The following is a 22396-nucleotide window of genomic DNA, read 5'->3' on the forward strand; positions in this document are numbered from 1 at the left end:
TGTGTTGTGTCTTGTGCCGGGGATCACACGGGTGTATCCATTTATCAAAACTGATCAATCTCCAAATTGGTTTCCTTTATTTTACATAAACTACCCTTCAATAAATAAAGTTAGGAAAAATGCACAGCAAGGTCTTTCCTTTTGAACCAGGGCCTCTACATAGCCTGGAAAGTTCACCAGACTTGCGGTTTAGCCTGAGGTGGTCGCAGTGACACAGCCCACAGGAGGCAAGTCCCTGAGATCCTCTGAGTCTCAAGCCCCCTCATCTTTAAAAAACAGCAAGGCTTTGCTGGTGCGCCTTACTGCACAGGGCTTTGTGTTGATCAAGGATGGTATTTAGTGCATGTGAGAGCAATTTTTCAAATGAAAATAACACACCAACATTAAGGAGTATTGTGTGGGCACATGGGCACACAGTCACAGTGGGTACATGAGGGACTTCCTCCCCCTGCCCATCTATAAGATCCCCTTAGCTCCAAGTGGGCCATGGATTTTCTTCTCTTTCTACCCAAAGCCCCTGAGAAGGCAGCCACAAGCCCCTATCCAGAATCGGCCACAATTCAGAGATGCTTGAGTTGAGCAACTACTTTCAGAGGTTCCGATGTCGGCCACCAGGTAAGCTGGAGTGGACCAGGGAAACTGGGCACTTGCATTCATGGAGTCTGCAAGATGCCCCTCAATTCCTCATGCAGCCAACTTTGAGCTGTTTTTTATCTTTGGTCGTGAGGCATAGCTAATGCAGCTTGTCCAAAGCAAAGTCGAAAGTGTTTATTCCAGATCTTTCCTTCGGCCACTGTCCTGCTCTTTAACTAGGTGCTGTTCAAATACTCTCAGTAGACAAAAGGACAATTGCATAACACATGTAAATCCTTGCTGGAGGCGTCGACCACCATCTCCCCGCCTTCCTTTCCTTCCAATCCAACACACTAACGCCATAATCATAGCTATCTTGTGCCCAGATTATAATTTTAACTGCTCCAACTCCTTTCCTGTCCAAGATCTCATTTTGTTTCAGAAAGCCTTGAGAGTTACAAGGGACAGACGTTGCCATGCACGGGAGCTGGTCAGGATACTGAGGGAAGAAAAGGTTAAATGGAGCTGTAAAAGCTTCACTTCAGAGGCTGGACTAGAACTCAGGATAAGGACCCCCTGCCACAGTGTCCTTTTGCAAGATTATATCTCAGTCACTAGGAAACACTCAAAAGCCATTTGCTACAGACAAGGTTCTAGCCACAGGCAGCATCAAACCGCAAAAGGCCAGAGCTAACAGCAGCAAGGCCTCCGAAAACTCCATCCTTCAGTGCCTGGCTCCCCCAGTTGGCCTCAAGGTACAGAAGAGATAAGAGAGAAGAGTTTTACTGCCCCAGAAACCACAGCCAGCCAGCAGGGGATAGTTAAGAAATCCAGTTGCAAAGCAACAAACTATCAGAGTTCCTGTCCCGCCCTGTAGGGTGATAAGCCCCCCTCTCCCCTGCCCCCAGGCAGCCTCCTCCTCAGGCCTCTGCAGAGCATGCACACACCCTGCTTTGCCTTCTAACCAACACCTCACTCTGGTCTTGACCAAGCTGGACTTTTTATTTTTATTACTTTTGGAACAGGGAAGAGCCAGGAGTCATCAAAAGAAAAAGGAAGGGACATGCCATTTGGCCCCTTGAATGTTTCCTTCCTGAGCGTGCACGCGCGCGCGCGCACACACACACACACACACACACACACCACACACACCACACACACACACCACTCACACACACACACCACACACACACACACACCACACACACACACACACACACACACACACACACACACACACACCGTAAAAGTCGTCACTTCTTATTCCCTCTCCGCGTGTCAGGTTCGACCACAGCGTCTAAATTCGTAGGATGGAATGGAAAAAACCTAGCACAGCCCCAGGGGTGGCATGAGCCAAGAGCACATTCTCTGAGGTCACCATGCCTGCTCAGCTCTCTTCCCGGTGGCTCCGTCTAGCACTGCACAAGCATGTTCAGTAACCCCGCTCCCCTCCGGGGGAGCCAGTGGGGCCCTGAGGGGTCAAGGGACTAGTCCAAGACCACAGCACAACGCAGGCTGTAAGGGACCTGCGTCTTGCTGAGCTCCCTGCCGGCCCACCCAAAGCCCAGTGGGAGGCCCCTCTTGCTGCTGCACACAAGGCCCAGTTACTCCCCGGAGGAGAAGCCACAGCTGTCTGCCTGGCTCCACCAGGCTCTCCAGAAGTCATGCTCCAGACACGGGTCGCATCCCATCTTGAGGAATCCTGCATGGCCACATCTCCCTGAAGCCAGGAAACTGTCCCAGCTCTCTCCTGCTTTGAATTTCATCATGCTCCCTCCTGACTTAAAAGGAAGTTAAAAGTCTGCTCTTCGGACTCTCAGACGGGCCGGGTGGAGAAGTCCCTCTTCTTATTGACCTGAGTCACTAAGGGGAAGAAGGCTGGCCACATCAGCCTCCCTAGGGTGAGGAAGAAGAGAAGCCAACCTGCGGTGCGGGCGAGAGTGGAACTAGATCGGGTGACTCTGGGGAGAGAATCTGAGGAGACAGAAGAGGAAACCCCAATCTCCCTCCCGCCCGGGCTGCTGCATCAAGACCCACTTGGTTACCTTCTCAGTAAGGAGAAGCAACGCTAGTAATAATAGTAGAGAGGCTGAATGGTGGCTCCCCCCAAAATATTGTTTTCCTAATCCCTGGAACCTGAGAACATTACCTTATGGGGGGAAACAAAAGGATTTTGCAGATGTGACGAAGTTAAGGATCTTGAAATGGAAAGATGATCCTGCGTTATTTGGGAAGGCTCTAAATGCAATCAGAAGTTGTCTTTATAGGAAAGAGGCAGGAGGAGAATGTGACACAGACATAAGAAAAGGCACCGAGACCATGGAGGCAGAGAGTGGCATGATACAGGCAGAAGCCAAAAATGCCGGCAGCTACCTGGAGTTGGAGGAGGCGAGGAATGGATTCTCCCTTGGAGTCCCTGGAGGAAGCACAGCCCCCCTCCGTACACCTTGATTTTAGCCTTACTGACTCTGATTTAGGGCTTCTGGCCTCCAGAATTATGAGAGAACAAATTTCTGTTATTTGAAGTCACCCAGTAATTTGCAGTCATTTGTTATAGCAGCCACAGAAACTTCTACAGTACCTGACACTTGGTGACTGTGTGCCAGGCATTGCACTAAACATTTTACTGCACTAACTCTTCACATCCTGGCCCTGGATGTGAGGCCTGAGTTGAGCAGACACACTGCCTCGTTTGAATCCCAGTCCGATTGCTTCGCGTTGTGACGTTGAGCAAGTTGTGAAACCATACCACACCTCTGTTTCCAAGTCCATAAAATGGGCAGAGAGTTGTCTTTCTCACTGGGTTGCCAGGAGGATGAAATAGTTAATAAAGGTTAAAGTGCTTAGAAGAGTGTATATATATATAGTACTTGATAAACGCTATGAGATCTCAGAACTTGAGCCAGCCAAAATTAGACCATCATCCTAATGTGTCAGAATGTAAACAAGTTTTCCTCTTGGACCCAGTGCGGAAAAGAGGTTTGAATAGCAGACATGACAGTCTGAGAAGTTCAGTTAAGTATTTCTTCCCTCAGTTAAGTACTTTAGGTCCTTATTACTGGCCTCATTTCACAGAAACGCAGGTGCCCGGGACAGTGCTACTTCTGCGGGGTTGCCCAGCCAACTTCCCGACCCCTACCTCCGTTCTTAAGGAGAGCTATACGCGTGGATCTTTCATAAGTACACCACTTACAACATCCACACCTGAGCCCCCTGCAGAGCTCCCACATCTTCCGCCTGTAACTCTGGCCTGAGGGACTGGAGCCCCAGGGCTTGGAAGTCAGGGGGAGGCAGGAATGTCAGTCCCTTCCTTCCCTTCCAAGGCCACTCCAACCCTCTCAGCAGGCTGGGTAGAATTTATCGATAAAATCAGACGTCTGCTTTGATTAAGAGGTTACAGCCAAGTTAGCAAAGAATAATCAGGATTTGTCCAGAAACCAAGGAAGGGTGAACCCAGAGTTATCACCTGAAAACAGGAGGTGGAAACAAGACCAAACTTCCTTAACTCAGCCCTTCCTTTTAAAGTTTGCCCAACTCTCCAGTTCAGGTGATGTAATTCCAAGCAGCAGCGCCTCCGCGGCATCCCAGGCCTTGGGGCCCCACCTAAAAAGATCTGCCCGCGGGGAATTAACCAAGGGCTTGGCCGCGGGGCCTTGGCTTCCTCCTAGGCAGGGTTCCAGCCCCACGATGTTGATGGAGCAGCTTAAGGCTCCTCCTGCCAAGCCGCCGCCGCGTGCTGGCGACCAGGCCCCTTCCCAGCAGGCTGCAGGGACAGCCACCTGCGCTCTCTCTGCCCTTCCTACCCCGCCGTCCGAGGGGAAGAAGGATGAGGAAGGGCAGCTCCCCCGCCTTACTCTCGGGCACCCACTGGTTTCTGCGCCGCCGTCACCCCTGACGAGGGCCCAGGGGCCCAGGAGGAATCGCTTCCCCTTCCCATTCCATCCTCCCCATCAATGAACACGCTGCAACACCCACGCGCCCGCTCCTCCTCCTCCGGGGGGACCCGAGCCGGAGAGCGACATCCGGAGCCGGGAGCCGCCGCGGCCGGAGCGCCTGCCTCCCCTCCCTTCCTTCCCCGCTGTCGCTCGCCCTCTCCCAGCCATCTGAGAAGCCCGAGCCAGCCCCGGGCTCCGGATCAGGGGGGAGCCTGACTTCTCCGTGGGGCCCGCGCGACGCCGGCTCGGCCGCACCCGTGGAGGCCCGGCGCGGGGCACGGCCCCTGGGACTCGCACCCGGTGCCCTCAGGCATGCCTCACCTCGGGCGTGCCTCACCGTAAGCATCCCGAGCAGGCCGCCAGCCAGGCGCTCCCGCGCGGCGTCTTCCCCTGCGCCCCCGCCGGGACGAGCCGGGTCCCGGGCCGCCCGCGCGCCCATCCTGCCCCCCAGCGGGTCGTGGGCAGCCGGGAGCGCGCCGCCCGGCGGGCAGGCGCTGGAGGCGAGCCGGAGCGAAGCCGAGGGCCGGTGGCGCGCGGCGGGAGGGGTCGCGAGGGCTGCGAGCGCGGCCACTTACGCGCGGGCTCTGGGGAACCCCATGGAGAGGAGCACGTCCAGCGCCGACCCATGCTTGATGGTGCCCGGGCGCTGCTGGCGGCTCCTCCGCGGGGTGACTTTGCTGTACAGCTCCTCTCTCGCAGCCATGCCGAGCGCGCTGGGGTGGCCGTCCGGAGCTGCTGCTCAGCGGCCAGCCATCGCCGGGGCGGGCGCCCGGGCCGGAGCGTCCGCGGGGGAGGGGGGCGCCGGGCGGGAGCAGCGCACGGGGCTCGGGGACCGAGAGCCGGCGGCAGGCGGCGGCGGCGGCGGCGGCGGCGCTCGGAGCTTCCCCAGCGCCGAGACTCTGACGCTTCCTGGTGAGGCCACCGGAGCCAGACGGCCGCGGGCTGCTTCTGCCGGACCAGGCGGCAGCCCCTCCGGCCCCCGGAGCCCCCAGCGCGGCGCCGGCAGCCGCGCGCTCTCCTCCGCCCCCTGCCTTCTCCCCTCCGAGCGGTCCGGGAATTTGCTCTGAGTAATTTTTGAATGGATCAAAAAGGAAAAGGAGCCTGTGGGCCGGCCCTGCCGTGCCCGCCCCGGGGCCCCGCCCCTCTCTTAAAGCGGCAGGCTGCCGGAGGCCGGGCCCGGGCCGCGCGGTCTGGGGCTTCTACGCGGAGGATTCCAGCCGGAGCGGGGTTCGCACCCGCGCAGGCTCCCTGGTGCGTCCGCGTCCCAAACCTCCTCTGTGGCGTGTGCTAGGGCCACCTGGGCCTTGACACACCGGATGAACCCAATTCAAGTTTCCTATGTTCTAGATGGGGTTAATAGTGGAAACTGGGCGAATTCATGGATGGTATTAATGAACCAGAAGGCCAACCCATATGCCCAGATAAAAAGATTATGCTTTCGAGAGACCCTGCAGAGCTCAGGGGAGTGTCACGGTCCTTGGAGACCAAGTTCCCATCAGCCGACCAAGTGGCCACACTGAAGACCTGCCATGCTCTCCATGACTGAGATGGCGACTTCAGGGCAAAGACCTGGGACCTGGGGCGCTCAAGCCTGGGAGGGGAGAGCAAAGGAGGGAATGGACAGAGCAGAAAGAAGAGAAAGGGGAAGAAGGTGAAAGGAGGAAGGGGCAGGGGAGGGAGGAGGAAGAAGAAACTGAGAGAGAACCCTAGTTATAAAAGGTGTTGGAAATGCAGTGTGTTGATTTTCATTACGACGGAATGAGTGCCCTGTCCATAAAAGGGTTCAGAGAGGACCCTGATCATCAACTGCTCAACAGTGAGGAACATAAAGTGCATCACAGGTTGGACAAAACTGCTCCCACCTCAAAGGAAATGCAAGTCCTAACCACACCTACTACCACACACCCCGCGCCATGAGCTTGGCTTTCCAATAGGAAAGCTCCTCCATTCAAAGACAAACTTACTGTGCTCAGTCAGGGACTAAGGCCCCACTGGTGTAATGGACAAGGCACAGAGTAAACCCTAGCTGCTCTTTTTCAGGTAATAATAATTATGATAATAATGATAATAATACCTGACATTGATTAGGTTCTTGTATGTGTGAGTCACTGTGCTAAGCACAATAAGTGAAGTAACTCCCTGAAATTTTATGACCCTATGGAGTGTATGTGATTATTATCCCAGTTTACAGATGAGAAAACTCAGCACAGAGAGGTTCGAAAGTGCCTAGTGAGGGCTTTTATCCACTGTGGTGCCTTTGGCAAGTTGTTTCTGCTCTCTACAGCCCCATGTCCTTACCTGTATGCATTGTATTAACCTAGCCTTACACACACTGCGGTCTCCAAAAATGTCATCTCCCTTCCCTGTCTGGAGCCTGGGAGAGGGATGGTGACCAGCACTCATGAAGCAGCTTTTTTTGACATTACTTTATAAGGCTTTGTAAAGGTTTTATCAGGGGAAATGACATGGCTTAATTCTCTTTGCCCGGAATCAGTTTTCTAAGGAATATCCAGTGGTGTTTGAAAGTGGAGAGATAAGGGCTCCAGTGGGCATAATTCTGCCTCCCGCTGTGTGAGGGATAAGGGACAGTTCACACTTCCTGGATGGGAGCTTCTGCCAGAGCAGAGGAAGTGTCCTGGGGCCTAGCAGAGTGCTTTCCCAGGGCATGGAGCAGAGACAGCATGGCTGGGAAAACCATACCTAGTAGACTAGCCTCCTTGGGATGTGTTCAGAAAAGGATGCTGGACCTTACCCAATATTTGGAATTTCTTCCAAATGCCTGGAGTGAGTCAAATGATCTGGAGTCTAGTCAGTAGATAGTAATGTCTGTGGAAGCACTTTGTAAACCATAAGCCTTATACAAATAACAACTCAAATTTGTTGAGAACTTACTATACACTGGTGCTGTTCTGAGCTTCTTACATAATATAACTCATTTAGTCCCTCGACAAGGCAAGGAATCCGGTACTACCATATTATTATCATCAGCCACTTTATAGATGGAGATGTTGAAGCAGACAGAGGTCAAATACCTTGACCAGTCCAAGGTCACATAGCTAGTAAGTGGGAGAGGCAGGATTTGAACTCTTAAACTTTGTCCAAATGACCACTTACTGCCATTGGTGTGCAGATGAAAAGATACCAACCTTTAAAGTAGCACAGTCACTTTTTGACTCGCCCTATGCCCCTTGACACAAAATTGCTGAATCTCTGTTTCTCCAGAAGAATTGAATTAATTGTCGTTCTCCCTGTCTCTAGGCAAACTGTGAGAGGAAGTGATGGATGTAAAAATAGTCTTAGGTAGCCTGGAAAAAGCACTATGGGAAAGCAGACCCTTAGGTGCGAACTGTTTTGTCTGGGACTCTTTCACAGAAACCCCAGCCTGGCTTCCTCGCCCTTCTTCACTGGGTGCCAGCATGCCTACTATTTAGGACTGCAGCCATTTGTTCTGCACAGGGTGGAGGGGCTGGCAATTAAGATGCATTGTGCTTTAACTGTATTGACTTTGAAAAAAGCCAAGGGAAGCTTTAGAAATGTCCATATTGTTATATTACAAAGAGAAGAGGAATGACTATAGGTCTGGTGGAATGTCTGACAGAAGTGAGGGTGAGGGACCTAGGGTAGGGGGTGCCCCTCACAGGATGTGAGCCTGCACAGCCACACTAAGCCGCTTCCTCAGAAGGGAAAGCAAGTTGTCCTCTCCCCCTGCACCAGTGGGTCTTGTCATCATCCACCCTGGATCACAGACCACTTTTTGTTCACGTGAGCCCTGTTTAACTCTATTCCCACTGGGCCAGCCACTTTCTTGGGGGTGGTAACCCTCCTGAAACAGCCATCAGGACACCCAGGATGGGCTCCCTTAACTGCACTCATAATGTCTGACGTGCCTCTGATGTCTTTTTCCTCTGCTTCTCTCCTTCCTTGAGTGGAAGTCAAGTCCCGTGTTAGGAAGCGGCAGGACTGGCAGCAGAATGTCTCCAGGTCGCCAGGGTGGGGATGCTGTTTTGGCAAATGCAGAGGCCGCCTGGGAGCCACTGGGAATGATTTTAGCCCCAGGCTTCCAGAGGATGTCTCCGGGCCAGAAGTCTGAAACCACGTGGTAAGGAAAGGGGGACGAGGCCGGCTGGGTTCCAGAACTGGGAGCTGGGAGGCTGAGGTGTTGGCCGAGACACGGATCCGTTCCCCGCCCCTCTCTGAGCCTCAGCTCCCCCACCTGCCACAGGAGGGTGTTGGCGCTAGCCGGGGATGCTGAGGCTCTGCCAAAGGATCTTCAGGAACTCTGTGAGCAGCGTCAGGGTTACCCACTGAAGGCTGAGTGGGTGAAGATGGCATATCTCTTCCTCTTTTCAGAGTGGGTGCACTTTATCAGCTTTACATCTTGGGGTTTTGTTTAAGATGTTCTGTTGGAAGATGGCTTAGAGGGTCAAAAAAGTTTTAAAGTAATATAGGATATAAAGTATATATTTTTCAAAAAGACATGTAAAAGTCCAATGGACAAATGTACCCCTTAAATATATGCAATTTTAGTTTGTCAGTTCTACCTCAATAAAGCTGGAAGAAGGGGAAAAAACAGTTTGAAGGACACTGAATTAGATGATTTTTAATGCTCAGTTTAGTTACAAGAGACCACAGTTTAGTAAAAAAGAAAGTAAAGTGGAAAGGAGTGAAGTTCCTGAGAGAGGGAGGGGTTGTGGGGAAGGGATGTGTGGGTGAGGGGTGGGCTGGGGAGAGAGGACAAGGGTCCGCACAGAAGGATAGAGTGTAATGGACTTTAAAAAGTCATACTGTTCCCATCACTAGAAATGATAATGTGACTCCTCCTACAATGGAAATCATATTGCAATTTAAATGTATCGAGTCCATATGTTGTACACCTTAAATATCTGCAATGTTATATGTCAGTTACACCTCAAGAAGATACATTTTTTTAAAAAGTCATGTCAGTCCTACCCTGTTCTAAGGCACAGTCATAACAGATCTCAGGACCTGGAGATTGGTGACTATTCACAGTCTTAAATTTGTCCTTAAGAGGGAGCCCTGACCTGCAACACATAGAAAGTCTGTAGTAGTATTTGCACAATTACTGATGAGTTATTTAGTCTGCCATGTCACACAGTAGGAAAAACTAAGGCTGAACAAAGTTTGGAGCATTACTCCAAACCAATAAAAATATTTTTAATGTTTTTCTCACACATTGAAAAAATTGAGATCTCTCCCTCAGTCACAAAAACAAAGAGAGGAGAGAGCCCATTTTTATCTCTCTTCTACCCATCTTGGAACAAACACCTCAGCATGTCTCTTCTGGAATTCCCGTAGGAGACTCTCTATTGTCCACATTTCCTCCTTTTAAAGGCCTCATCCAACTGTCACTAATGAGGATCTGTGTCCCTGATTTGACACATAACAATAGAAATGTTGTGAAATGAACAGTACAAGCTAAAAAAAAAGAAAAGCTTTTTACACTTCTCACACACTTCCTTTTTGTATACAAAAGATGTACAGGCAGCATAAGGGGAAATTTTATTTCGAAGAAATAGGACAAAATTAAGTAGATATGAAACCTAGGTCTGAAGCAAAAGAAAGAATAAGAGGCCTTGATTTAAGAGTGAAGACAATAGTCATGGACCAAGATACTTGGAAAAATAATTTTCACCATTTAAAAATTCAGGGTATCTCAGGGATTGCAAAATATGATTTTTTAATATTTGCTTTTTAAAATGTAAGTCCCCTTTAAAATTCTATAAAATGCATTTTAATGAATTTTTGTGGGACTGTATAAATTGTCATTATATATATTTTTCTAATGAATGAATAATATATTGTTTGAAAGAAACAACAGGCCCCAAATGGAGACACTTTTGCTAAGCCCAGGTAGACTTAATACCTAACCTAACTGCAGTTTCAGCCTCTCCCAGGTGGAATTTTAAACCAATCAGTCTGGAATTTCTTGGTCAGTACTAGTGAGGTAATCTGCCAGATATGACCCCCTGCCCTTCCCTAAGGAAAGGTGACCTTGCCAGAAATAATCATTGAACTTCCTTGTCCCACCTTCATTCTGACTGTAACAACCTTCCATTTGTACAGCTCCTCGGAGCTTTTCCCTCCTTGCAAGATGGGATGCTGCCTGACACATGAATCTTGATGACATTTATGCAGTTCCCTTGCATGCTAAGATTTTAGGTCCATAGAATTAAGCATAATCCTTGGTCCTTAACTGGCTCAATATCAGCTATTTATCTAGTTATTTAATCAGTTCAGTTTTAATTAGTACAGTAAACACCCACAAGCCCTTCACCTAAAAGTTAGGACCTTGATGATAACCTGTGTCTGACCAGATGACCACTCCCCACTCCAGCAAGCCCATCTCCTGCCTCCTCTTACCTCAGGTCTTTTCATCCTGTATTTTATGTTCATCATTCCCTTGTTTTCCATGTCACATAATTATATAAGTAATCGTAAACAGTATGCTTAAAACATTTTTAGATGTTTTTAATATCATAGAGGGTATTGTGCTATTTTTAGTTTTTTAGGGTTTACTTTGTTGCGCTCAAGAGCGCATGACTAAGATAGATCCATACCGGTGAATGTTGGGTAGTTCAATGATTTGGTTGCTGAATAATAGTCACTTTCCTCTAAATTCGTGTTTAGATTATTTCCAAGTGTTGCTTTCATCACTGCTGCTATAAAGATTCTTAATGCATCTCCAGCTGTCTGTGTGCAAGAGTTTCTCTGGGGTATATCCCTAGGAGCAGAATTGCTGGGTCACCTTTAACTTGGAAAGTAACACAAAAACATTTTCCAAAATAGTTACACCCATTTGTATTCCACAACAGCACATAAGAGATCTCTTTGTGTTACAGTTGCCTGTGACTATGTAATTATACTGTATTCCAGACTATTCTATAAGCCACTTGAGGATAAGGTAACGTAGTTAGGGAGTTCAAGAGTGTGGGCTCTGTGTTGACTTCTACTTTCTTCCTTATTAGATATGCAACCTTGAACAAATTCATTCTGTTGACCATTATTCACTCAGCCTCTACTATGTGCTGAGGGCACAGAAATAAGATGAAGTTCCTATTGCAGACAGGAAATGAGGAAATATGAATTCCATACAATGACAAGTGCTGTGGAAGAAGGAAAGCTGGGTGATGTTGTAAGGAGAGACTGAGGGTGGGGAGCCATCCTGGCACAAGCAGGCAGGGAGGGCCACTTACATGGAGATGGTAGCAGAGCAAAGATCTGAACCACAAGAAGGAGGCAGCCACAGGAACTTGTGCAGGGAGGGAGTTTAGGCAGAGGACACAGCAAATGCAAAGACTGTAAGTTGAAGATGCTCAAGGGGAATAAAGGAGGGGAGCAAACTTGAAGTCCAGTTATTGGGGGGGATGGGGGTTGGGGGGTTAAGACAGACAGGGGTTGTGCCAGAGCCATTCAGGTAGCTAGTCAAGACCCCTTGTTCAATTTTGGGAATGCCTGGAGCCAGTTGTTAAACCATTAGTAGCTGGAAATCAGCCAGGGTGGGTATATTTACATCATAGAAATTGGCAAATGCTTCTCAGGGGCTTCTTCCCTCAGCCCTGAGAGTGGGCGGGGTGGTGGGGGGCTGGCAGGGAGGGGGAAGCACCCAGATGGAGCAGCTGCAGTTCAAAAGAGGGAGGGAGGTCCTTCACCTCTCAGAACCTACTTGCAGAGGGGGGCTGTGAGGATAAAGGAGTTGGCAGACAGTGAGAGCTCATGACGAAGCACAGGTGCCTGCCCCTGCCAGTTTGCGTCCCCTTGCCCAGCTCTCCCCAACCCTCCAACAATCTGTTCATCATAATCCTTGGAGGAAAAAGAACAAACACATGTTGACCGGTCACTGTAGGCAAAGATTTTCACATACCATTATTTCATACTATCAGCAATACTGCCAGGCAGGTACTTGCATGGACAATGTATTGATAAACCTATTGAGGTCCAGAGAGGGTGTGTGACTTGCCCAAGGTCACACAGCTGCCAAATACTGAAACTGGCATTGAAAACTAAAATACTCTGAACCCGACTCCAGGGGGCACATTATGATTAACCTTAATTAATTAGTATCAATTAAAATATTTAAACAGGCAGCTCATTTTAGTGGAAGATTTATTGGTAGGTGCTATTAAATGAATCACAGGACTGCTTGAACCCACAGGTCAAGATTGTTTTGTGAAGATATGTGGGTAAAGGGGGTGGCAGCAAATCTGACACTGAAGTGACTTTACTAAACTCATCAAGTCATCAGGTGACTAATTAATAAATGACAAACAAAATTCTTCCTTCCCCCCTTTTCTTCCCTCTGCTGGCATTTGGATACTTGCTGTATCTGGGCTGGGCTCAAAGACGGCTGTGGCTTAAGGAGTGCAAAGTCTAGATCAGACCGTGACAACACGGGATATTTGGGAGACACAGAGCTGCCTAAACTGCTACAGCCCCAGAACTGTGGGAGGATGGCTGAGGCTGCTTCCCCAGGGAAGGGGATGCCTGAGCTGGACACAGAAGATGAAGAGCAGTTAATTAGACAAGGAATGGGATAGGAGAGCAGGATGAGGCTGGGGAGAAAGAGAAGGGAAGGAAAAAAGGGTGTTTGCGGCAGGAAAAACACAATATACAACAGTCGGAGATGGGAAAGATCAGGTCGCCTCGGAAGACCTGCACGGCAGCAGCGTGGGGTCTGGGGAAAGGAGGAGATTCCAATCCTGGGGCAAGGCTGGGGAATTTAGGTGACTGCAGAACCAGACTTTTTTACGGATAGTGTTTCCCTAGCTGATGATTGCCCAGGTTCGACACCCTCCTGAGAAATCTGTCACTACCCAATGGTTAGGTCAGCAATCCAAAACCACTTAGTCCAAAATGCTATGGTCTGAATGTTTGTGTCCTTACCAGATTCTTACGTTGAAATCTTAACCTTCAGTGTCATGGTATTAAAAAATAAGGCCTTTGGGAGGTGATTAGGTCACGCAGGTGGGGAATTATGGGAATTGTGACCTTATAAAAGAGGCCCCAGAGAGCTCCCTCACTCCTTCCACGACCGATCGTGAGGCTCAGCGAAAAGTTGGCGACCGGGAAGAGGGCCCTCACTCAGCCATGCAGGCGCCCTGATATTAGACTTCCAGCCTCCAGAATGGTGAGAAACTATTTTCTTTTAAAATTTGGGCCTTAAGTAGGTAGTACTGTGAAAAAAAAAAAAAAACAGAAGAGAAGACAAGGTAGTTAGCGATGTCATTTTCAAAAATACAGGGCAAGTCTTTTCACAAGTGCAGCTCTAGAGTGGAGACCAGCAGTGTTGGCTAATGTCCCAGGGGGATGCTGGATGCTTCTCTGGGGGTGGGTGGTCAGAATACGTCCTGAAAAATAATAGCAAAATTAATAAAGCAAAGAACAGATCACCCTTTCCCCCTCCCCAATTCCTTCTTACAAGACTCCTGGGCAAAAATGGATACGTGATTTCTGGAAGAATCCAATTGTTATCAGTTTCCTGTGGTGCTTGTAACAAATCACCACAAACCGGATGGTTTAGATCAATAGAAATTTATTCTCTCTGGAAGCCAGAGCCTTAAATCAGTGTCACTGGGCTGAAATGAGGCTGTCACAGGGTATACTCCCTCTGGAGGCTCTAGGGGAGAATCCCTTCATATGCTTCTGCCAGCTTCTGGGACAGCTGGCATTCCTTGGCTTGTGGCCACATCGCTCCAGTCTTTAAGGCACCATCTGCAAATCTCCTTTGCTCTGTCTTTGCTTCACCTTCTTCCATGTGTATATTTCTGAAATCTCCTAGTGCCTTTTCCTTATAAGAACTCAGGTGATTGCATTTAAGGCCTACCCAGATAATCCAGGATAATCGTTCCATCTCAAAATCCTTAATTTCATTACATCTCCAAAAACCCTATTTTCCTTATAAGGGAACAGTTACAGTTTCCAGAGATTAGGACCTGATTTCTTTGGGTGGCCATTATTTAGCCTACACACGAATACTCCCTAGAGCAGTTTATTTTAAGTTCAGACTTGAAAGTTCAGAAGAAACTTTTCAACCTCATGGTTAGAGTTAAAGGGCAGAGACAGATTACGGGGAGGGACAGGAAATGAGTAAGTAAATCATTCTTTCCCAGTCCATCTGGAGAAGACCACTCTCAAGTCATGCTGTCCCCACTGCCTGGAAGTCTTCCTTCCCCTGACCTACTCCAAGAGGCCTTGCTCACCCTCCCCACTCTTCCTTGCCCATCCTGTGTGGATGAAATCTGTAACATCCTGGTCATCTCTGCTCCTTTTATCATTACACTGAGCACAGTGACAGGCACTCCATGTACTCAGTGTTTACCTCCAGAGCAGCGTGTGAGCTCTGACGATGCACTGTTGTGCCCTCAGTAGGTGCTGAATACATGTCTGCTGAACTGACTGGGATTGCATTCCAGCTGAGATGAGAGGCACGCTGTGAGCACACATGTAACTGCATCTCCCCGCTTCTTGGATTTTGAGACTGAAGCCAAGTACCTTCCACTCCGCAGCCCTGCACTGGCTGGACTGGCTCAGGCCTGGTTGGGACCGTGCTCCCCTTCCCCCAGATTCCTCAGTGATTAGACAGCTCTTTGTCCGTAGTTCGTGTCTCTGATGCAGAGAGTGCTGTGAGTAACTCCAAGTTCCAGGAGGACCCCGCTTGAATGGGCTGGCCTGAGCCAGGAAGACAGGTGATATTTGAGCGAACCCACAATGTTCAGTGGGAATAGCACTTTGGTAAACCTGTGTCATTAAATGACAAAAGGCTCCCCTCTTGCAGGCCCTGGCTTTTACATTAGTCATTGTCCTCCCAGCAGGCTAAGCATGGGTGCTCCTGGGGCTGAGTGTCTAGTGGGGCATTGGCCGGAGCCTCCAGACCACCACTCTTGAAATCTTCTCAGGACCTGTTCTCTGTTCATTAGTTAGAAGCTCCTGTAAAGGGAAGTCAGAGAGGAGAAAAGAACCCAAGTCCAAATCGTCCCTTCAGTCAGAGACTTAATTAAAGAGCCGGATACTGAGTTTGCTCCCTTCATTTACCTCTGTCACTTCTGCCCACCTAAGATGTCATTCTCTAGTTTCTATTTTAGCAATTGTGTTTACGTAGCTCTCTGCGATTTTCTAGCACTTTCAAGTATAATACCTTTTTTATTATCCATCTAGGAAAACAAAGCAATGTGAGGAAACTACATGAAATATATTTTTCCCAGGGACAAGAAAAAATAACTTTTTCTTTTTAGAAACTTAAATTTTCAGCTCAGAAAATTTATACAATGTGCCCATCCATCCATGAAAATACAGTGACACCGGAGAGTAAATCAGTGTTTAAATCCGGGTTTTTCGGAAGTGAAAGCCGATTTAGTAATGTTCTTCTCTCTTTCTTCAGTGGGGTTCAAAAATGTCTTATGACTTGGTACTTTTAGGAGGGTGGGGCAAGTTACTTAATGCAGTATAGACAAATCTCTTGGGTAAGGTCAAATGAAGGCTTGGATCACCCCTCAGCTTCTGAGAGGTGATCAAAATGTAGATTATCTCAGAAAGAAGGTTTAACTGTCTTTTGGGGTCATGATACATTGTTGTCAGCCCTCATAATGCCTCAGTAATCCCAGGAATGGGTAGCAGAAGCCTAGAAACACATTGGTTTAAAATTGCATTGTAAAACTGAAGTTGAGAGCACACGTAGCACCTAGATTTTGGTTTCTAAGTACAATGTCCTACTAAAAAGCATCAGGCTCCATGGAGAGATGCTGATTCCAAGTCAGAGGCAAAGAAAGCACAGGTCGGCCTAGAGCATCTTGTACCACAAAGTAGGAAACTGCCCCAAGATAAATAGGGTTATATAGAAAGGATCCCGGAGGCCACTTGAAGGTGCTCCCTTCACAGAAAATCCATTGTGATCACCCCATCTCTTGACCCTAAATGATGATATTAGATTATAGCAGGTGAATGAAAAAAAAAATCCATAAATACATAGTGACACTTTAAAAGACAAGGAGAGGAAAAAAAGGTGGGGAGGGAAAGGAGGGAAACTGTTCTTTATAAAACAGTGTTAAATAAGTGTAGAAACAATGACAGAATTAGAAAAATCCCCATTTTGTAGCCCTCCATGTAATGGCAGATTAAGCTGAAAATCACTAATGGACGTGGAAGCCATTGGGTAAAATGGTTGTTGGGGAATAGGATATTCACCGTTTTTCACCCACAGATCATTTACAATAGCAGGGAGAGAAACATACTGTTACAGTGGAGACAATGGTAGTCTCACCTTAACCCAGAGCTCCTCCTTGGCATTGCCAATCACAAAGTGGCCCAACTTGTGTCTCCTGAGATGAGATGCAGTGGAAGATGCACATCACAGCCTATGCAGTGCTCTTGTCAGAAATATCACCTGAATCTAATCCCGAGGAAATAGTCATTCATCCAGAATGTGGGATATTCTTTAGGACATTCTTCAGGACAAGTAGCCTAGGCTCATTAAAGGACCCAGTACTGTGTACATCAGAATGAGACAGTGGAGCAGTCTACACTGGAGAAAGGTAGAGAGATGTGATAGCCAAATGCAGAGCCTAGACTTCGCCTGGATTCTGGATCCCAGAATAATCTGCTATGACGGACATTTTGGGAACAGTTTGGGAAATTTGAGTTTGGACTCAACATTGGTGATTTATTGTACTGTTGATTTCCCTAGGGGTGATCATGGTGTTGCGGTTATGTAGGAGAATGCTCTTGTCCTTGGGAGAAGCAAGCTGAAGTGTTTAAGGGCGAAATGTCATGATATGGGAAGCCTAGTTTGGGATGGTTGGATAAAGAGAAGTGTACGTATAAATGTGTATGTACGCGTATAAGGTATACATATATGCCAAGTGAGGTGAGTATGGTGAAAATTTGTCAGTTTGTGAATCTAGGTGAAGGGATATATGGGTATTTGTTGTATTATTCTTTCAACTTTCCTGTGGGTTTGAAAAAAAATGTTCCAATTAAAAAGAATGAATTGCAGTTAAGCCTTTCAAATTATAAAGGACTTTGGGTTTCTCCCAGTAGCAGTTGTGCATTTGCCCAAAAGAAGGCAAACTCCAGCAGGAGATGGTCTACGGCCTTGAAACAGAGCCGTCATGGCCGGGGATGAAACTGGAGATGCAGGTTTGCTTCCCATGAAGAGTCCCCAGCGCAAGCAGCAAGATCCCCACAACCTCAGAGCTGCCCTTGCTGCTGGGTTATTTGCTTGTGAGCTTTTCCTCTTTCACCTCACCTCTCAGGCTTCTCATAAATCCACAGAACTAGCTAGTAATCCCTAGTTCGGAGCATCAACGTGGTTGGCTTTTGAAATCTAAGCAGAGTAGTTCTTTAGGATGCCCACAGTCAAAGCAAATTTTTCTGTAAATAAGGCTCTTGACATCATCTCCAGCGCAGTGCTGTAGCCTCAAATGGGGCGGCCTCCCTCCCACATCAGCCTTATTACATGCCACCCTACTCCACCTCACTAAAGCTAGTGAACCTTTCTCTAGAGAAAAGAATGCTCTAGATATTTCTAAGTCTATTTCTGGTCCCTATGTCCCCAGGGACATTCCCATCCCTTGCCCCCCTGTGACTAACACAGGCTGTCCTTCAGAGCCAACCCACTTCCCCAGTTAGAAAGTGGCTACTGGTGACGTTGCCAACAAGTGCTTCTCCGAGCAGATCTGGAAAAACTTCTGGGAAGCTGAGGGATACTTCATCCGACGGCTGAATGGCTACTCTGTTAACCGGCGCCCATGCTGTGGCTTGCTTCGTATCTGTCGATCTGCTTTGAAAATAATCGCCCATTCACTTGTTCTGGATGAGAGACAATCCATGATGGATGAATATCAAATGGTTGATTTCATTCCCTGTGAATGTCTTCCGCATAGAGGTCTGACTGGTAGAGAGAAGCATTCCAGAAATGTTCTGAACAAACACAGCATACTTAGGCAGTGGGTAGCTTACCAAGCCGGGCCGCTACGCTGGGGGGCAGCATTCATGGAGATGTTTGTATTCCAGTGTACTTGTTTGCAACATCGATCTTGTTCTTTATTTTATGCTCATAGCTCACATAGGCACCAATAAATCATAAAGAACAAGGGAGAGAGGCCAGAGATTAGAGTTTACTTGCACACCAGGTCTTTCACATGAATTGTTCAATTTAATCCCTACAACATCCCTGTTAAATAAGGTTTTACTTCCTTCATTTTACATTTGAGAAAAGCAAGGCTCAGAGTTAAGAGACTTCCTTGAAACACAGTCAGAAGTACCAGAAACTCAAAGCCATGTTCTGTGTCCAGTCATTCATAGTCAACTCTAGTATTTGCTTGATAGGTGATAAGCAGCAGGTTTTAAATTGTTAATTTCCTTTCACTTCCGCTGCCCCTCCACAAATACACATCTGGGCCACCTCCTCCTCAGGACCAGTCAGCGTGTGCTCTTGGGGAAATGATCTTCAGTGAAATTTGTAGAGAAGAGTAAGAACATGCATTTTCAAGCCAGATGTTAGTGAGGCTGTACTGCTGCTGATCTCCAATGGTCTGAAAAGATACCCTAATCATTCTTTAATTTGTACCTATCAATTATATCATGATTGCAGTAATTCTCAGTCCACCTAAAGTTGGTATAGCTGCTAGGATGTTACCGCTTTCCTTGAGATGTTATAGATGTTATACATCAGTTCTGAAAACACCACCACAACAACACCCTTAGCCTAAAAAATAACCATACAGCACTTTTAGGAGACACCAGCACAGAATAGAAAAGTGTGGCCATTGCAGTCAAATAGCTGAACTCCTCTGCTTAGTGTAACTTTGCAGCTACTGTTTAAACTTGGAAAGTAACTTAAGTTCTATAAACCTCAGTTTTTGCATAGGTAAAATAGAGATAAGAGGGTTTACTAACTTCATAAGGCTGTTATGATTGTTTATATAAGGAATGAAGGTCAAAGTCAGCACAGAGCCAGGCACATAGAAGAACTTACAGACTTCGGAACAGCAACAAACAAGATGATGTCAAATAGTGGTCGTGATAAAAGAGGTAAAGAAAATAATAAAACAGGTGCACAGGAAAGAGCCCGAAGGGAGGAGGGCACTTTGGGGGCACAGAGAAGGTGATACGGAAGCTGAGACCTGAATTATTTAGCAGGGGTAGGCATGCCAGAGGGAAGCACCAGTGGTGCAGAGCTTAGATGGAAAAGACCTGAGTTCAAGGTCCCATTCTGTGACCTCTCACCACAGTCGCTGCAGGCAAGTCTGGAACTCCTATTTCTCATCTGCTAAGAGAGAAAAAAAAAGCTACTTGGAGGGGTGTGAAGATTAAAATAAGGTGATGCATACATGTACATTGCAGGCTATAAAATCCTCCAGAAGGTGAGGGGTGAGGTAACCCATCACTTTTCTTAGTATACTGACAATGAACTATTATATTCATTTAGTCATTCACTCTTTCTTATGTCCCTTTATTTTTTTATTCTTTTTCTTTTTAAATTGAGGTATATACAGTAAAACGCACAAGTCTTAGTGTCCAATGGCTTGGTGGATTTTGACGTGTATATATGGGCTCCTATAACCAATGCCCGTATGTTCTCATTCTTGGGCAGGGTTGGTGAAGTCCTACTAAGAGCCTGAAACTGGACGAGCACCGGACTGGGATTATGCTCAGCAACTTGGTGCTATCAGTGACCGCATTGATGGTCTCACACCAGTCTTGGGAAGTTTGCAGTATTGTTGCCATTTGGCAGATGGGAAATTGGGAATCACCTTTAATGGCATGCTTAAAATGACTGCTCAGATTCAAGGGAGGCACTCTCCAGGTAAGAATCCCTTGAGGGCAAGGACGTCATTTATAAGGACTTAGACTGTGGATGTCCATTTAGGCCTCTTCCATCTTCTTAGCCTCTCCTCACTACGAAGTCCCTACAGGCTCAAAGGGGATGTTAAGCACACAGGACAAAACTGAAGACAAAAGGGATGCGACTGGCCTGGTTTTCTTCCCCAGGAAACATATGATGGGCAACAGGCCTTGCTAGGCCCCAGGGGAAGGTGTGCGGCACATGTAAATGAGGTGACCTTGTTTTTTAAACCCATCATCAGCTCACATGAACTGACAATAAGACATGTCAACTGAAATCAACACGACTGTTACATTTAAGAAAGACAGAGTTTATTCATCATTTTCCTAAGGACCATGCCCTGACAAGCAGCCCATCGGCATGCTCTGATAAACTTTGGAGACATCTTAAATACTTCTTCTGTAGCACGGGATGCGTGCAGATAAGAGGTTACATTTATCAGTACATCAAGCAGCGTGGCATGCATACATCTAGTTAGTGTCCTAAGGGATCGTGCCATACACATTCCGGTGCTCTGTGTGTGTGTGAGAGGAAACGCGGTGAGGGTCCCATGAGGCGGATGATCTCCTCTTCCTTGGGGATGGAGAGGGCATAGGTGACATCATCTGATCGGGCTGACCAGAAAATTCCTGAGTGTCTGTATTTCTGGGAAAGGTTGAAACTACAAGTAGGTATTAAGCTCCAGTTTGGTGACTTAGGCTAGCAGAAGAAACCCCGTGCTGGGACTGTGTCTTTCTATTTAACAGACACAATATTTAAAGTCAGACGGCCCCTACTGGGAGTACGGTTGGCATATGATTGCTGTGGAGAGGAGCCATCCTTTGCAGTGGGATTGGGTCTAGCTAACTTGCCGACTTGCTGACGCCCCGTAATACGAGATTTCCCTGGGAGGCAGGACGGGTAAAGGGAAAACAGCACAGGTACAGGTGAAAACCGAATCCAGCCCGGCCACCTCCAAGCTCCTGAGATTTCTTGCTCTTTCTCATTAAACCCTGGGGAGGAGGTTCTTTGTGAATTACTCAGCTCCCTGTGGTAAAAGGAGAGCTGCTTCTGGTTTTGCAAGAATGATCTGCAAGGAATGAAAAGAAGTAAATATCTGGAAATGCCTGGCAACTTCAAATCTCCTGGGCCCATCAGAAGGGACGGGATCCAGTTCTAGAGGCCCCCTAATAGTTGTCCTTGGCTGTCAGTCTGAAGGGGCTTGGAAGCTTGCTGTATTCATAAGGCACGCTGGAGGAGGGCTGTGGGGAGGGGAGAGAAGAAGGGAGGGAGGGACAGGAATTGACTCCTTTAACTGCATCCTTTTCATGTGTTGGCTTTTGCACTTCTGGGTCTGTGTGGGGAGGGGAGAGAAGAAGGGAGGGAGGAACAGGAATTGACTCCTTTAATTGCATCCTTTTCTTGTGTTGACTTTTGCACTTCTAGGTCTGTGGCAGGATGTGAAGTGGGAAGTGTTTTGTGGTCTAAAGAAGAAAGGCAGCCGGGGTGGCGTGGGCCACTGCTACTCTGGAGAGAGCAGAGGACAAGAGGAGGGAGGGACAGAGCTGGGGGGATAAACAAAACCATTTCCCCACCCTTCCTCACAGCTTCCCCTTCCTGCTTTGCAAGGCCCAGGGTTTCAGATCCATGCTTGCGGTCTGGTGTCCTGCTGTGATCCCTGGTTTAGTCACTGCGGGTAACATTTGGTTTGGATTCTATCACATCTGCGTAGTTTGACCTTGGGCAAGTCACTTAACCACTGGGCCTCAGATTCTTCACTTGTAACATGGAGGGAATACTACTTACAGCATAAAGTTGTTGAAAATAAATGAAACACCTTGCAAACTGCAATGCATGTATCCGTAAACTATTCTTAGTGTTGTCTAGAAACGACTAGAAGGCATGATGGTGGGAGGGGGCTCCAGAAAGGCAGCCTGTCAGGTGCACATCCCCCGCCCAAGCACACATGCATTTTTTTCTAGCCATTTCTCACTTTACGGACATCAGGTTCTTCCCTGGGGCGTGCACTGATGCCAGTGCCTCACAGTGC

The 22396-nt window shown here is 47.8% G+C and overlaps 1 protein-coding gene and 1 long non-coding RNA gene across 8 annotated transcripts in view; one reads left to right on the top strand and one right to left on the bottom strand.

The window, feature by feature from the left end:
• Positions 1-5576, bottom strand: part of UBASH3B (ubiquitin associated and SH3 domain containing B) — a 129956-nt gene extending 124380 nt beyond the window's left edge. For 2 of the 6 annotated variants that reach the window (XM_036992815.2, XM_036992816.2), the window contains exon 1: positions 4846-5069. Coding sequence is in view for 3 of the 6 variants with exons in the window: in XM_036992811.2 (XP_036848706.1) it covers positions 5084-5211 (128 nt within the window). In the remaining 3 variants the exon portion in view is untranslated. The other 4 variants (XM_036992809.2, XM_036992812.2, XM_036992811.2 and 1 more) reach the window with 3 other exon arrangements.
• Positions 1807-22175, top strand: LOC108406452 (uncharacterized). Of its 2 annotated transcripts, XR_001855464.3 has the most exons (4): positions 1807-4846; positions 8435-8607; positions 20116-20328; positions 21793-22175. It is a non-coding gene; the product is annotated as an uncharacterized lncRNA (long non-coding RNA). The 2 variants fall into 2 exon arrangements; XR_012132667.1 differs by lacking the exons at positions 1807-4846; positions 8435-8607 and adding an exon at positions 13459-13653.
• Positions 22176-22396: the final 221 nt, after the last annotated feature.

Source organism: Manis javanica, chromosome 6 (genome assembly GCF_040802235.1).
Source record: "Manis javanica isolate MJ-LG chromosome 6, MJ_LKY, whole genome shotgun sequence".
Lineage (NCBI taxonomy): Eukaryota > Metazoa > Chordata > Mammalia > Pholidota > Manidae > Manis > Manis javanica.